General features: G+C 30.8%; 1 protein-coding gene across 1 annotated transcript; it reads right to left on the reverse strand.

Moving 5' to 3' along the window:
- Window positions 1–15,657: 15,657 nt before the first annotated feature.
- Window positions 15,658–16,385, reverse strand: LOC149164969 (uncharacterized). The gene is made up of 2 exons (XM_089429665.1): window positions 16,062–16,385; window positions 15,658–15,927 (listed from the first exon to the last, which is right to left on the reverse strand). Exons 1-2 carry the CDS (start codon window positions 16,383–16,385, stop codon window positions 15,658–15,660), a joined length of 594 nt encoding a protein of 197 aa, XP_089285791.1.
- Window positions 16,386–18,851: the final 2,466 nt, after the last annotated feature.

Raw genomic sequence — 18,851 nt, forward strand, 5'->3', positions numbered from 1 at the left:
TGAAAGTATTAAAGTTGGTTGCCAATGTCACTTCTTTGTGCGACGACTTCAAATGAGACCAGATGATGCTGTAATAACATATACTGCTTGTAGACATATTGATAAATCCAATGTTATTTGTCATGGGACAGATGCAATCGGTAGGCCCATGAGATTCAATTATGCACCACATTTAAGTTGGAATATGCGATCTAGTGTCCAACATTTCGTCAAAAGAGGTTTTAATGTTACAATGATATGGGACAAGTTCATCTCTGATGTGAAGGATGGATCTGGTGAGTTATACACAGGAATATCTCGAGATACATTCATGAACAGAAAAGATATAAGTAACATTTACAATGATATCATAAGGCTAGAGTATGCTAAAGATCAAAGTGATCCAAAAAGTGTAGAGTGCTGGTATAAGGAAAACCCAGAGAGTTTTTTCTTCTACCAAAAACAAGATCTTGTTGAAAATATCCCTTTCATCATAGGCATACAAACAAAGTGGATGTGTTCAATGATGCTGAAATACTCTCACAATAATATTATCTCAATGGATTCAACCTTTAGTACAAATAAGTACGGGGTGAGTACATATTTATCCTAAATCTGATTTATTTATTTAACCTCATATATATGCATGTATCTTATATAAATATAATTATGCACATTTTTTGTAATGCAGTATCAACTTTACACCTTAATGGTTTTCGACGAGCATCACAATGGGGTTCCAATAGCGTGGGTGATATCATCACGCAATACTATAGCTGATCTTTCTAAATGGATGTTGGCCTTACTTGCAATTGGAAACAAAGAGCGACCAGATTGGCATGTTCTCGCCTTCATCACAGATGATGCTACTGCAGAAATTGAAGCATTGAGGTGATGTGTTTATTATTTTTACAAGAGGCATAAAAAATATTGTTAATGTATAATCTCACTAAAAATTATGTTATTGCAGGTCTACGATCAAGTGCAAAGTATTATTATGTGTGTGGCATGTTCGTCGTGCATGGTTGAAAAATGTTGGAAACAAGGTCCAAGGGAGGGAAAACCAAATAAGAATTTTTCGTGATTTAGGAGATATCATGCACATGTGTAAAGATGATGCATCTGTGAAAAAGAAAGTTGAAAGCTTATTTGAAGAATTCAGTGAACAAAAAAGATTTTTGGAATATTTTAGAAATACTTGGTTAGCCAACAATAAAATATGTAAGCTTCTTATTGGTGGTTTTAATGACTCTATGTTTCATGTTATATGTATACTTATTAATATATAACTAATAAATTTCTTTCTACAGATATGTGGGCAAAAGCATACAGAGATTTTCCACATTCAAATCAAGATACGAACAATGCCATTGAATCTTACCATAGGTATATCAAGGAAAGGTACCTATGTGAGAAGAACAATGCATGCCACAGAAGGGTTGATTGGTTAATCTATGTTTTGTTGACAAAGGTTGTATTATATTACAATCATATGCACCGTTTAAAAGAAGCTGGTTTTGTACGACCCAGAAAAATACAGGAACAATTGAATTCATCCAAGTGTAGAGCTAAGAAAATCCCAAATGAAGATTGTGTGCCTGATGAAAAGAGTAATGACTATTGGGTTCGTAGCCAAAATAAGGATACTCGTGACATTTGGTATAATGTCATATATAAGGGTTCTAATCTACACTTCTGCAATTGCAATTGGGCCTTGAATGGAAATATCTGTAAACATGTATTGAAAGTTGAGATGTTAGTGAGTAACACTATTTTGGGTGAAAATGTAGCACGTGGTGTCACTGATCCCAGGACAGAAAGGCCTAGAATTTTATTTGATTTGAATGAAACACCTATATTGGGCCCAGAAATCCAAACAGAGCTTTCGCCATGCTTTGATTCTCCTATCAATCTGAATTATCATAATGAAACAAGCATTGATAATTTAGAGAATTTCTCATACAATGTTGAATCAACCAATGTACGACAAGATAGTGCATTCTCTGAACATGATGAGATGAAACGTGTTAACTCATCAACCCTTGAGAAATTGAGATCCATAATACCTACAAATTTGGAACAGGCATATGCATTGAACAACTTGGTAGACAAAGCATGTCAAGAATACAACAAAATGTTTTTCAATACTATAACTCCATCCAAGATCACTACTAAGAGAAAACACAGTTTCTTGAGTCCAGTAAATAAAAAGAGGCGATGTGGTCGCAAGTCAAAATCAGGGACAGATAATCTACAATTTGAAAGGGTTGGACGAGTTCATGCAAGGAAAAAAAGAATGGATGAACAATTGGGGTCAGCTTCTCAAAAACAAAGAAATGTGGACCACGCGCCTGAGATAATACAAGATTCTATTATACCCAATATTGGTATGGAAATTTCATGCTATGCATTGTTTTATGTTAAGTGCGATATATTAGCATGTCTAACACTTTTGCATGACTATATGAACTATTTTTATTGTTACAGCTGAGGGACCCACATCTCAGAACATTCCAAGTTGTCGAATTCGTTTATTTGATGAACATGCTAATGAAAAAAGATCTAGCATTGGGAACACGGCTTCAGCCATTAACACCCCAATATCCTCCCCAAGGGTGCTCCCCCCTATTGTTGAACCAATTAGGATGTATCATCGCCCACACCCACCACCTTTTTCCTCCATAAATTCTTCCATGTCTATAACCACCTCTGTAATACCTTCCCAATGCTCACCCCTACCCTTCAGTCATCAACCATTCTCATTTTTTCAATCGTCCACCCTTAACATTCCAATTTCCCCCCCTAGGTTAATCCCCCGGCCTACAGTGATTCCCACTATCGTACAACCGGTGGGGGTGTATTGTCGCCCACACCCACTACCTTTTCCCTATTTCACATCCACCATGCCTTTATCTAGCACCCCTGAACCATGCCTATATTTGTCACCAAGTGCTCCGCCATCTACCCAGGAAGGGTTGTCTTCTCCATTGCCTCAAAACCTCACGGTGAGAACGAGTATTTGATCAAAATATCATTGTGAATTAATGAAATTGATTATATTCCTTTCAATTTTTACAACTAATTGATTATTGTAATTTTTTGCAGAGATATCAATTTGGAAATCCACCTGGGAGTGCCAAGAGGGACGAGGGTGACTTATAGATCCATACTTTAGATTGATCATATAGTTGTTTTTCCATTATGTCATTTATGGGCATGAGATTCCATTATTTATGTTGGAAATGATGTTCTATTTTGTAAAAAAGAAACATGTATAGTTGGACCTATTTTGAATAAAAATACATAAATTTATACTTGTGTTGATGACAACATCTTCATTGAATTTTAAATCGTTATGTGGATGCGATGTTATATTCTATCAATGTTACATTACTTTTGATGAATAGTTGTAATAGATTTTTCGTTTATTATTTACAAATTATCAAGTTTATAAGTTAAGTTACTTATATATTTATATCTTATTTGATGTTTAAAATGTAATCTTAAGACTTATACCTCGCACCTCAAGATTAATCTGTCTAAAAATACATAAGCCTTTCTAACTTGATACTAGATTTTTCGTTTATTATTTACAAATTATCAAGTTTATAAGTTAAGTTACTTATATATTTATATCTTATTTGATGTTTAAAATGTAATCTTAAGACTTATACCTCGCACCTCAAGATTAATCTGTCTAAAAATACGGAAGCCTTTCTAACTTGATACTAGATAAAAAACAATAACCACACATTACAATCCAATATCACTTTAAAATTATTCTTACAAAGTCTCTTAACAAATATGTAACCATAGATATTTTTATCATAAGCTACCATACAATAACGACTCTTAAGTATACACAAAATATATATCGAAAAAAATATGACAGCTTAAATATATTTTCACATCCTCGACCCTAGAATATTCATTTATTTCTTTACATATGAATTATAGTTTATGGTTTATGTTCATATTCCATAGATTTTACATGTGAGAATCAACCCATTTAATAAACATGTACTTGTTATTTAACCTCTTTAACCTTTATTGAAACTGTGCATATACGGAAACTGGGCATATACGGAAGATGTGCGCATATACGGAAACTGGGCATATATGGAAGATATGCGCGTGTCTTCCGTCTATGCATAGTTTCTGTCTATGCCCAGTTTCCGTACATGCGCACATCTTCCGTATATGCCCAGTTTCCGTACATGCGCACATCTTCCGTATATGCCCAGTTTCCGTACATGCGCACATATTCCGTATATGCCCAGTTTCCGTATATGCGCACATCTTCCGTATATGCCCAGTTTCCGTAAATGCGCACATCTTCCGTATATGCCCAGTTTCCGTATATGCGCACATCTTCCGTATATGCCCAGTTTCCGTATATGCGCACATCTTCCGTATATGCCCAGTTTCCGTATATGCGCACATCTTCCGTATATGCCCAGTTTCCGTATATGCACACATCTTCCGTATATGCCCAGTTTCCGTATATGCACACATCACCCGTATATGCCCAGTTTCCGTATATGCCCAGTTTCCATATATGCATATACGGAAGATGTGTGCATATACGGAAACTGGGCATATACGGAAGATGTGCGCATATACGGAAACTGGGAATATACGGAAACTGCGCATATACGGAAACTGGGCATATACGGAAGATGTGCGCATATACGAAAACTGGGCATATACGGAAACTGGGCATATACGGAAGATGTGCGCATATACGGAAGATGTGTGCATATACGGAAACTGGGCATATACGGAAGATGTGTGCATATACGGAAACTGGGCATATACGGAATATGTGTGCATATACGGAAACTGGGCATATACGGAAGATGTGTGCATATACGGAAACTGGGCATATACGGAAGATGTGTGCATATACGGAAACTGGGCATATACGGAAGATGTGTGCATATACGGAAACTGGGCATATACGGAATATGTGTGCATATACGGAAACTGGGCATATACGGAAGATGTGTGCATATACGGAAACTGGGCATATACGGAAGATGTGCGCATATACGGAAACTGGGCATATACGGAAGATGTGCGCATATACGGAAACTGGGCATATACGGAAGATGTGCGCATATACGGAAACTGGGCATATACGGAAGATGTGTGCATATACGGAAACTGGGCATATACGGAAACTGGGCATATACGGAAGATGTGTGCATATACGGAAACTGGGCATATACGGAAGATGTACGCATATACGGAAGATGTGCGCATATACGGAAACTGGGCATATACGGAAGATGTGCGCATATACGGAAACTGGGCATATACGGAAGATGTGTGCATATACGGAAACTGGGCATATACGGAAGATGTGCGCATATACGGAAGCTGTGCATATACGGAAACTGGGCATATACGGAAGATGTGTGCATATACGGAAGATGTGTGCATATACGGAAACTGGGCATATACGGAAATTGGGCATATACGGAAGATGTGCGCATATACGGAAACTGGGCAGATACGGAAGATGTGCGCATATACGGAAACTGGGCATATACGGAAGATGTGCGCATTTACGGAAACTGGGCATATACGGAAGATGTGCGCATATACGGAAACTGGGCATATACAGAATATGTGCGCATGTACGGAAACTGGGCATATACGGAAACTGGGCATATACGGAATATGTGTGCATATACGGAAGATGTGCGCATATACGGAAGATGTGTGCATATACGGAAACTGGGCATATACGGAAGATGTGTGCATATACGGAAACTGGGCATATACGGAAGATGTGTGCATATACGGAAACTGGGCATATACGGAAGATGTGTGCATATACGGAAACTGGGCATATACGGAAGATGTGCGCATATACGGAAACTGGGCATATACGGAAGATGTGCGCATATACGGAAACTGGGCATATACGGAAGATGTGCGCATATACGGAAACTGGGCATATACGGAAGATGTGTGCATATACGGAAGATGTGTGCATATACGGAAAATGTGCGCATATACGGAAACTGGGCATATACGGAATATGTGTGCATATACGGAAAATGTGCGCATATACGGAAACTGGGCATATACGGAAGATGTGTGCATATACGGAAACTGGGCATATACGGAAGATGTGCGCATATACGGAAACTGGGCATATACGGAAGATGTGTGCATATACGGAAACTGGGCATATACGGAAGATGTGCGCATATACGGAAACTGGGCATATACGGAAGATGTGTGCATATACGGAAACTGGGCATATACGGAAGATGTGCGCATATACGGAAGCTGTGCATATACGGAAACTGGGCATATACGGAAGATGTGTGCATATACGGAAAATGTGCGCATATACGGAAACTGGGCATATACGGAAGATGTGCGCATATACGGAAATTGGGCATATACGGAAGATGTGCGCATATACGGAAACTGGGCATATACGGAAGATGTGCGCATATACGGAAACTGGGCATATACGGAAGATGTGCGCATTTACGGAAACTGGGCATATACGGAAGATGTGCGCATATACGGAAACTTGGCATATACGGAATATGTGCGCATGTACGGAAACTGGGCATATACGGAAGATGTGCGCATGTACGGAAACTGGGCATATACGGAAGATGTGCGCATATACGTAAATTGGGCATATACGGAAGATGTGGGCATATACGGAAACTGGGCATATACGGAAGATGTGTGCATATACGGAAACTGGGCATATACGGAAGATGTGCGCATATACGGAAATTGTGCATATACTTTTCATGACTATTTGTGAGCGGAAATGCAAGTAGAAATCCTTGAGGAAAGCCATGAATCAGATTGTTTGAGCTTTTTCAACTTGAACATTCTCTATAAGAAAATTTATCTTCTTTGTTACAACTATATTTTGCATTTATGTGGGATGGAATTACTAATCATATGATTCCTAGTATGTGCATTGAGCAATATTTACTCTTATCACCATATTAAGCATCTTCAATATAATAGGATACTGAGTTATTTGTCCTCGTTACTGATGGTTATCTTAAAACCTCTTATCCATTAAAGTTAAGTGCAATTGGTCATACACAAACAAAATTTGAAAAAGGTAGGAAAAGGACCCCATATAGCATGTGCTGCTCTTTTTCCCTCAAGATTTAGAGGCAAGGATCTATTAGGAGAGTTATGTATAAAAGTAAGTTTATGATTAGATATTTTGTATATCGATTCATATTTTCAACAATAATATTTATTTTTAATCATTTGATATTTCTTATAAATAGATTTTTATTACATAAGACCTCAAATAGATCATTGCCATGTTTAGTATTTTAATTAGTGTAATAAATCCTCACTACCAATTGAATCAATTTGGAGTACAAGTTACGGATTTAGTATCCCTCTTTCATCTAAATCGATAGGGTTAACATTTGTGTCATCTATGAAAATAAGAAATATATTTATAGTATGGTATTCTTCTCCACCCCAAAGTTTCCTAATATTTTATTTGTTTGAAATTTATTCACCAAGAATGTAAATTTAACATATAACTTGTAAATGAGAAAAAAAATCTAATTGATCATGGCTAGGGATGATATATTTTCCCAAATTTACCAGAAAGTGCATTGATCTCCATCCATATGAAGTGGTTCCTTGTGGAGGCAAATTAGCCATGAGAAACAAGCATGTACTTCATAGGTAATCAAACTTAGATACAAAGGAAAATCACACACTACTTTAACCACCCATGCTAGACCCCATTGACCATGTTTGATATTTTTGAGAATGGTGTTCCTCATGCAATAGTGGTAATATGTGAAATCTTGAAGTAGCACAAACACAATTCAACTTTAACAAAATGTTTTTTTTTTCTAGGTTGTCTTATAGTTATTCATGTTTTGTTGTTATCATAAAAATCCATAGAATTTGTATATGCATATAAAGTATAGACACAATTAAGCTTATTTGAAAACATTTAAACCATAGTGTTAAATTGCAAAACCATCATCAATTCAATTGATAGTCACCATGATAGGAGATCAGTGTCATTATTTGTGCTTTCCTTTTGGTAATTAATCATGATGTTTAATTTATACTAACAAATAAGTGATTGACTTCACGTAACATTCATCATAATGCTATTCTATGTTTGTGGAATTTCAAGGTGCTTATTATCATTGTGAACAATAGTTTATTTCTTGAGTAAATATTGTAGTGAATGTTCACTACTTAAACCAATATATACATATGTTGGTGATGGATCTTGAACATTTAATTAATACCACCCATATAGCATGTTTATAAGAATCCATCTCAATCTCAAATGCTAGATGAATATCATGTGAGATGAGAATCATGGTAGTCTTATGAAATGACACATTTGGAAGAGCACCTCCTTGATAGAGGTCAATGTGGTTCTCCAACTTATAGGGTAGAAGACTTTGCCTATGTTTCCCTATGATAGAGTTTTGAAATAAATCAAGCCAATAATAAGAAAAAGAAGTCTCATTCAAAATAAATTTAAATGTGCATTGTAAAACCTATTATATGGGGTGTTAAAAAAGTAGGAAAAAGAAAAAAAGGAAAAAGATATGAATAAAAATTAAAATTCATTTGGATAAACATTTTTAGAATAATAATTAGCACCATGTACCATTTCATTAGCTTGAAATGCATTTGTTTTGGAGATAGAAACCATATAAAATTCAAAACAGTTAACAATTTAAAGTAATTCACTAACCACTTAACTAACTTAGGGATACCAAATTTCCATATGTATCTTATTTATTATAATGCATTACATTTTTTTATAAAAAAAAAGAAATGTTTCATGCTATACTCAATGTAAACTAGCTAATATACCATTTAAGAACATTGCTTGAATCATAAATATTTTGATAATAATCGATTTATATGATAAATATTTTTATATAGATAATGTAATTTTTTTCAAATAGAAATTTATTTTTAAATACATTTTCTTAAAATATTTCCAAAATAACCCATTTACTTATAGAATTTATTTTACAATTCAAAATAAAAATAAAATAATACCTATATAAATATGAATAAAAAATATCATTACCCTTTCAACTATTAAAATTGTTTGTATATAACCCATTTACTTATAGAATTTATTTTACAATTCAAAATAAAAATAAAATAATACCTATATAAATATGAATAAAAAATATCATTACCCTTTCAACTATTAAAATTGTTTGCATATATACATAATGCATTTCACAATAGTGGCCATATAAAATTCAAAACAGTTAACCATTTAAAGTAATTCACTAACCACTTAACTAACTTAGGGATACCAAATTTCCATATGTATCTTATTTATTATAATGCATTACATTTTTTTATAAAAAAAAAGAAATGTTTCATGCTATACTCAATGTAAACTAGCTAATATACCATTTAAGAACATTGCTTGAATCATAAATATTTTGATAATAATCGATTTATATGATAAATATTTTTATATAAATAATGTAATTTTTTTCAAATAGAAATTTATTTTTAAATACATTTTCTTAAAATATTTCCAAAATAACCCATTTACTTGTAGAATTTATTTTACAATTCAAAATAAAAATAAAATAATACCTATATAAATATGAATAAAAAATATCATTACCGTTTCAACTATTAAAATTGTTTGCATATATACATAATACATTTCACAATAGTGGCCATATAAAATTCAAAACAGTTAAACATTTAAAGTAATTCACTAACCACTTAACTAACTTATGGATACCAAATTTCCATATGTATCTTATTTATTATAATGCATTACATTTTTTTATAAAAAAAAAAAATGTTTCATGCTATACTCAATGTAAACTAGCTAATATACCATTTAAGAACATTGCTTGAATCATAAATATTTTGATAATAATCGATTTATATGATAAATATTTTTATATAAATAATGTAATTTTTTTCAAATAGAAATTTATTTTTAAATACATTTTCTTAAAATATTTCCAAAATAACCCATTTACTTATAGAATTTATTTTACAATTCAAAATAAAAATAAAATAATACCTATATAAATATGAATAAAAAATATCATTACCCTTTCAACTATTAAAATTGTTTGCATATATACATAATACATTTCACAATAGTGGCCATATAAAATTCAAAACAGTTAACCATTTAAAGTAATTCACTAACCACTTAACTAACTTATGGATACCAAATTTCCATATGTATCTTATTTATTATAATGCATTACATTTTTTTATAAAAAAAAAAAATGTTTCATGCTATACTCAATGTAAACTAGCTAATATACCATTTAAGAACATTGCTTGAATCATAAATATTTTGATAATAATCGATTTATATGATAAATATTTTTATATACATAATGTAATTTTTTTCAAATAGAAATTTATTTTTAAATACATTTTCTTAAAATATTTCCAAAATAACCCATTTACTTGTAGAATTTATTTTACAATTCAAAATAAAAATAAAATAATACCTATATAAATATGAATAAAAAATATCATTACCCTTTCAACTATTAAAATTGTTTGTATATATACATAATACATTTCACAATAGTGGCCATATAAAATTCAAAACAGTTAACCATTTAAAGTAATTCACTAACCACTTAACTAACTTAGGGATACCAAATTTCCATATGTATCTTATTTATTATAATGCATTACATTTTTTTATAAAAAAAAAAAATGTTTCATGCTATACTCAATGTAAACTAGCTAATATACCATTTAAGAACATTGCTTGAATCATAAATATTTTGATAATAATCGATTTATATGATAAATATTTTTATATAAATAATGTAATTTTTTTCAAATAGAAATTTATTTTTAAATACATTTTCTTAAAATATTTCCAAAATAACCCATTTACTTATAGAATTTATTTTACAATTCAAAATAAAAATAAAATAATACCTATATAAATATGAATAAAAAATATCATTACCCTTTCAACTATTAAAATTGTTTGTATATATACATAATACATTTCACAATAGTGGCCATATAAAATTCAAAACAGTTAACCATTTAAAGTAATTCACTAACCACTTAACTAACTTAGGGATACCAAATTTCCATATGTATCTTATTTATTATAATGCATTACATTTTTTTATAAAAAAAAAGAAATGTTTCATGCTATACTCAATGTAAACTAGCTAATATACCATTTAAGAACATTGCTTGAATCATAAATATTTTGATAATAATCGATTTATATGATAAATATTTTTATATAATAATGTAATTTTTTTCAAATAGAAATTTATTTTTAAATACATTTTCTTAAAATATTTCCAAAATAACCCATTTACTTATAGAATTTATTTTACAATTCAAAATAAAAATAAAATAATACCTATATAAATATGAATAAAAAATATCATTACCCTTTCAACTATTAAAATTGTTTGCATATATACATAATACATTTCACAATAGTGGCCATATAAAATTCAAAACAGTTAACCATTTAAAGTAATTCACTAACCACTTACCTAACTTATGGATACCAAATTTCCATATGTATCTTATTTATTATAATACATTACATTTTTTTATAAAAAAAAAAAAATGTTTCATGCTATACTCAATGTAAACTAGCTAATATACCATTTAAGAACATTGCTTGAATCCTAAATATTTTGATAATAATCGATTTATATGATAAATATTTTTATATACATAATGTAATTTTTTTCAAATAGAAATTTATTTTTAAATACATTTTCTTAAAATATTTCCAAAATAACCCATTTACTTGTAGAATTTATTTTACAATTCAAAATAAAAATAAAATAATACCTATATAAATATGAATAAAAAATATCATTACCCTTTCAACTATTAAAATTGTTTGTATATAACCCATTTACTTATAGAATTTATTTTACAATTCAAAATAAAAATAAAATAATACCTATATAAATATGAATAAAAAATATCATTACCCTTTCAACTATTAAAATTGTTTGCATATATACATAATACATTTCACAATAGTGGCCATATAAAATTCAAAACAGTTAACCATTTAAAGTAATTCACTAACCACTTAACTAACTTAGGGATACCAAATTTCCATATGTATCTTATTTATTATAATGCATTACATTTTTTTATAAAAAAAAAGAAATGTTTCATGCTATACTCAATGTAAACTAGCTAATATACCATTTAAGAACATTGATTGAATCATAAATATTTTGATAATAATCGATTTATATGATAAATATTTTTATATAGATAATGTAATTTTTTTCAAATAGAAATTTATTTTTAAATACATTTTCTTAAAATATTTCCAAAATAACCCATTTACTTGTAGAATTTATTTTACAGTTCAAAATAAAAATAAAATAATACCTATATAAATATGAATAAAAAATATCATTACCCTTTCAACTATTAAAATTGTTTGTATATATACATAATACATTTCACAATAGTGGCCATATAAAATTCAAAACAGTTAACCATTTAAAGTAATTCACTAACCACTTAACTAACTTAGGGATACCAAATTTCCATATGTATCTTATTTATTATAATGCATTACATTTTTTTATAAAAAAAAAAAATGTTTCATGCTATACTCAATGTAAACTAGCTAATATACCATTTAAGAACATTGCTTGAATCATAAATATTTTGATAATAATCGATTTATATGATAAATATTTTTATATAAATAATGTAATTTTTTTCAAATAGAAATTTATTTTTAAATACATTTTCTTAAAATATTTCCAAAATAACCCATTTACTTATAGAATTTATTTTACAATTCAAAATAAAAATAAAATAATACCTATATAAATATGAATAAAAAATATCATTACCCTTTCAACTATTAAAATTGTTTGTATATATACATAATACATTTCACAATAGTGGCCATATAAAATTCAAAACAGTTAACCATTTAAAGTAATTCACTAACCACTTAACTAACTTAGGGATACCAAATTTCCATATGTATCTTATTTATTATAATGCATTACATTTTTTTATACAAAAAAAGAAATGTTTCATGCTATACTCAATGTAAACTAGCTAATATACCATTTAAGAACATTGCTTGAATCATAAATATTTTGATAATAATCGATTTATATGATAAATATTTTTATATAGATAATGTAATTTTTTTCAAATAGAAATTTATTTTTAAATACATTTTCTTAAAATATTTCCAAAATAACCCATTTACTTATAGAATTTATTTTACAATTCAAAATAAAAATAAAATAATACCTATATAAATATAAATAAAAAATATCATTACCCTTTCAACTATTAAAATTGTTTGTATATAACCCATTTACTTATAGAATTTATTTTACAATTCAAAATAAAAATAAAATAATACCTATATAAATATGAATAAAAAATATCATTACCCTTTCAACTATTAAAATTGTTTGTATATATACATAATACATTTCACAATAGTGGCCATATAGAATAAAATTTACAATTATTTAAAATATTTTGATAAGATTGCAGTATCTCAGCTACCTATATAATTTAAAATGTTTTGAACACATTGAAAACTTCGTATGACTTATAATTTTGCCCTTTAAAGTAATCCAGCTGAATAGATTTATTAGTGTTTCACTTTATTTGAAAAGTTGATAAAGAATTAATGATGATGTCAGTGTCTTGATCTCTATGCAAAGGTTTTTTAATGTCATAATGACTTTGTACATATTGTTAAGAATTATGAAAAGCAGACCATGCCCATAGAAGTTTATAATGATAACAATAATGTTGATTTATAAAATTTTGATGTGTCTCATTCCATTTCTCATAAATCCAAAAAAATCTGTACACAATCATTATAACATATTTATATGGTGCTTAGTTTTTTCGGTGTGAAACTCTGACATGTCTTAAAAGTGTGATGGTTCTCATTCCATTTCTCATAAATCCAAACCATCTGTACAAAATCACTGTGAACATCTTTATATGGTGCTCAGTTTTTTTTTACAGTATGAACTCTGAAATGTGTTAAATTTATTTATGTTTCTCATCCCATTTCTTATAAAGCCAAACAATCTGTACGCAACCATCCTAACATCTTTGTATGGTGCTTAGTTTTTTCTAGTGTGAAACTTGACATGTCTTAAAATTTTGATGGTCCTCATTCCATTTCTCATAATAATAATACATACAGTTAACACATAATACATTTCACAATAGTGGCCATATAAAATTCAAAACAGTTAACCATTTAAAGTAATTCACTAACCACTTAACTAACTTAGGGATACCAAATTTCCATATGTATCTTATTTATTATAATGCATTACATTTTTTTATATAAAAAAAAAATATTTCATGCTATACTCAATGTAAACTAGCTAATATACCATTCAAGACAAGCTTGTTCGCGAGAGTATATTTGCAAATATTCAACGTTGATTTCAAAGATTTGACAGCGAGGATATTTCTTTCGCAAATTGCAATTGCTATATCAAGTAAATACATATATTATGTAAATTCAATAACAAGGTAAATTTAACATTTATTTCTAAGATTCAAGCTTGTAACTTTCTCCAATCACAACTTGCTGGAATGTTTAGCCTTCAAAGTAGCAAGCCTAGTGGGTTTAGTGAGAGCAATGCTAGTTGAGCATATATGCTCTATGTATTGTTTGCGTGAATTGAACCCACGTGCTTTCAAGTCCTTTGGCGTGATTTTGGTCCTTTTAACCATAGCATCAACATTTATCTTTTTTGTTTTCTGTGGAAATTAAAACATTATCAATAAATATCAAAATCCACATAGATATAATGAAAATATGCGGACCATGTAACGAATATGAAAAGACAATGCATTGACTAGCTATCAACAAATATCAAAATCTATATAGATATAATGAGAATATGGGGAAAATGTAACGAATATGAAAAGAAAATGCATTAACTAGTCATAAAAATATATGTCAATGTTATTATGAGCTAAGATATGTAGTATATAACTTACCTCTCTTAATTTATCTTGAAGTCTAGGTGAATGCCGCAATGGTTGAGGAGAATGTGATTTTTGGTGAGTATCGTGTCCACCATCATACATGTGCAAAGGTGTTTTGGGAAATGTATATTCATTACTCTGAACATTAGATTATACATAGATATAAGTATGAATCAAATAAAATTAAATGTAAAAATATGCTAAATTTACAAGAGTATAAATAGCTTACCTTGCATTGTGACATTGGACGTGAAGATGGTTCTAGCATTTGAACCATTTCATTTCCATTCTTCTTAAGACTTCGACAAGGGGTTTTCATAGATTGTGATGGTTCCAAAGGGAACACCTGCACCATAAATAAGAAATAACACACACACACATAATCAAAACAAATCAAGGATAACGATATATAATACAAAACATCCATTTCTCATCCCATCATTATGGTAAAACATAACAATTTATATATTAATGTTTTTAGTGGAATAGGTTATATGGATTAAAAACTTACTGGCCCAATAACCCCTTGAAAACCTTGAAATCTAGGTGAGCGGCGTAATAGTTGGTGGGTTGAACTTGGGGAATTTTGTTGATTCGGCTACGCATATCAATAACAATGAGTATAATCAATATAAATATTATTTAATGTTAAAATGTCTAAAAAATTAATATACGCAAAAAAATGGACTCAACTGTGTTCTCATTGTCTTGATTAGTTTCATCAAAGTTTAATATATAGTTGTGCCCATCTAATCTTTCTTCCCCCACATCATCAGGAACCCCAGTCCTTGCTTTCTCTTTTAAAGCAATGTCTATGCGCTTCATTGTCTCCATACGTCTACGAGGTAGACTTTGATCCCAACGTTGAATTTTTTCACAAATCCTTTGCTTTGAAGTATCATTAAGCTGATCAAATGTAACAACTGACTGTGAAAACAAGTTTCAATGAATTTAGTCCACAACAATAAATTAATACTAATAAATACTTACAGCTGAAAGAATTTCATCATTGACAATATTAATAAAAAAGCATATACAAATAAATACTAATAAATACTTACAGCTGAAAGAATTTCTTCATTAACAAATCTTTTATATGCTTGTTGTCGTGCACGACATAGCCTTGCATCTAAATCATATTGTATTTTGGCATTTTGCCTTTTTACTACACTTGTAGATTTAACCGCCCATGTAGCATTTGCATCTCTTACTCGACCTCTTTGACGTGGAGGAATTGGTGGGAGATTGTGGTTGGTAGCCCGATGATGATTAAGGCTAGATAGCTTAGATCGACTCAAGTTCCCCGCACAATCACCAACATGACAAATGAACAATTGCTTGGTGCCTTTGATAGTTACCTCCCATTCATGTCTATTGTCCTCCATTTGTATATGGCCGCTGGTCCTGGTTATTACGAAATTTTAGTGGACTGAGCAACTGGTACAACAAACATGTTCTTCTATTATTATTTAAGAACACGTCTGAAACAGAATTAGGCTCAGAGCATAGTAAACTGTTTAGGAAGAAGTCGCTGCCTTTTGTGAGTGGCCCAACATGTCAACATGGTTTTATACTGTCATTTGTTTAAGAATTTTTTTGAAACATAATTAGAACATCATATCCAACAGAAGCATGGAAAGTATAAAACAAATCATTTTCAGCTTTGGCGAATGCTTATTGTTAATTAATAATGGCAGCAATGACCTGCTCCAGTTAGAACCGCTGTGATACTGTTTTGAGTTAAAAACTTCGAGTGAGTGATTAAAAACTTCGAGTGAGTGAGTATCAACTAACCATTAACGCGTATGACAACTATGGCCCAAATAAAAAAATATTAAACAGGTTTTTAAAGGGTTGTGAATACAACTATGATCCAAATAAAAAATATTAAAACAGGTTTATGGAGTGTTGCGAAAACAATTTTTGGGTCGATAAAGATTGGAATTAACTACTTCCATAGAGGAACTTTCTGGTTTTTATTAATTAAAATTAAATGATTAAAATATAGTAGTCTGAATTCAACGAGTTTGAATAACCTTTAATTTCAGAAAAGCATCGAAACATATGACCACTATGGTCCAAATAAAAAATATTAAAACTGGTTTTTAAGGCGTCGTGAAAACAACTATGGTCCAAATAAAAAATATTAAAACAGGCTGGTAAAGATTGCAATTAACTACTTCCATGGAGGAACTTTCTGCGTTTTATTATTAATTAACATTAAATTTTTAAAATATAGTAAGTCTGAATTCAACGAGTTTGAATAACGTTTAATTTCGAAAATGTTTGAGGTCAGTTGACGAGCGCATCCCAATATTACAAGCCTGTAGACTATAGACCATGCTAGGGCAAAATATTGTAACGAAGAAATCTCTAGAAACTCTTCACACGAATTTACAAAGGAAACAATTTTGATACTAAAATGGAGAAGTTACTGAACATCAGCAGGAACAGAGAGTACACTATGGAATAACTGAAACGCTCCAGCTTTGGCAATCTGATCATCTGTTATTTATATAATGGAAAAAGTAATGGAAAAAAATCGCTGTTGTCATGCATTTCATGTGCAAAGCAGAATACCTGTAACACGTTCTTCTTCGCTCTTCGCTGGTTGCAGGGGGTTGCAGGGACTGAAATCTGAAGCGCGAATGGAGTTTATGGATCCGGGCATGTTGATGCGTGGGTAAACGTAAACGGCGGAGACGGCGGAGAGTTTAACTGCATTAATGGACGGTTGGTGCACTGGCCATTATGTCTCAAACCAGAGGCGGCGCCGGAGGCAGGGCAGAAACGGACAGAGGCGGGCAGGAACGGATAGTTCATGAATCGATGTATGGCATCCATGCATCCATGGATGAGATGGGCTCTCTCGGTTACGTGGACTATAGCATTAATGATGCTATAATCCATGAAATAGCACTTGCCCTTTCCCTTCCTAACAACTCTAACTACACCACGATGCTCCCGTACCCTATTGGCCTATTTCTTTCAGTCTCGAGAGCACACTTTCCATTAGTAACACTCTAACTGGCCCATGATGCTCCCGTACCCTATTGGCCTATTTCTTTCTAGTTTCAAGAGCTTTCTGGTGAGAAAAATCCCATCAAGTCCGTATCTTGGAAGTATATCACCTACTCTAAAAAATTTCTTGAAATCTTGCATGTATATAACATGTATTAGAGGGGAAGTTTATCCCCACCATCTTTATATTATTATCCTAATTCTAATTCTAATTTATATCTGTGTACACATTAATATTACCGCCACTTGCCACGTTGATGGTATCACTTAGGCACACCATCCAATCATGCCTAATGTTTTATTTCCATCAAGGTCAGATTCCGTTTACGTGTATCAATGAATTGTTTAGGTACATTTAACAGTCGGGAAGAACACGGGCCTTATATCATACGTTCGATGTAAATGACAGCGTGTTTTACATTTTTTTTGAAGGTATAAAATAATTACACCACCCACAAAATTTTATCTAATTTAAAATAAAATTTATTTATATATAAAAATTAAACTACACCCTGTAAGATTAGTTAATTAAAATTATATAAAATTAAAACAATTAAATTAACTCATGTAAAATTAATTATTTTAAGTTATTTTATACATAATTAGTTGAATCTTTGTTTTTATTATTGAAACTTGATACTTAAAAAACACTTGGATTATTAAAAGCTCATAGCTCAAGCTTACTATTCGAACCATAACTCAAGCTGACTATTCTAACTAATCTCTACCTAATTCTAAGAAAATTAGATCCAAAAATTTAAGAATAAAACCGCCGAGACCTTTGACGAAGAGAGAGAGGCATTCTCGTAAATTAAGTTTCGCAGAGATTG

This window comes from Pinus tabuliformis, chromosome 5_1 (assembly GCF_031772625.1).
Source record: "Pinus tabuliformis cultivar Carrire ecotype Pingquan chromosome 5_1, CPIR1, whole genome shotgun sequence".
Classification (NCBI taxonomy): Eukaryota; Viridiplantae; Streptophyta; class Pinopsida; order Pinales; family Pinaceae; genus Pinus; species Pinus tabuliformis.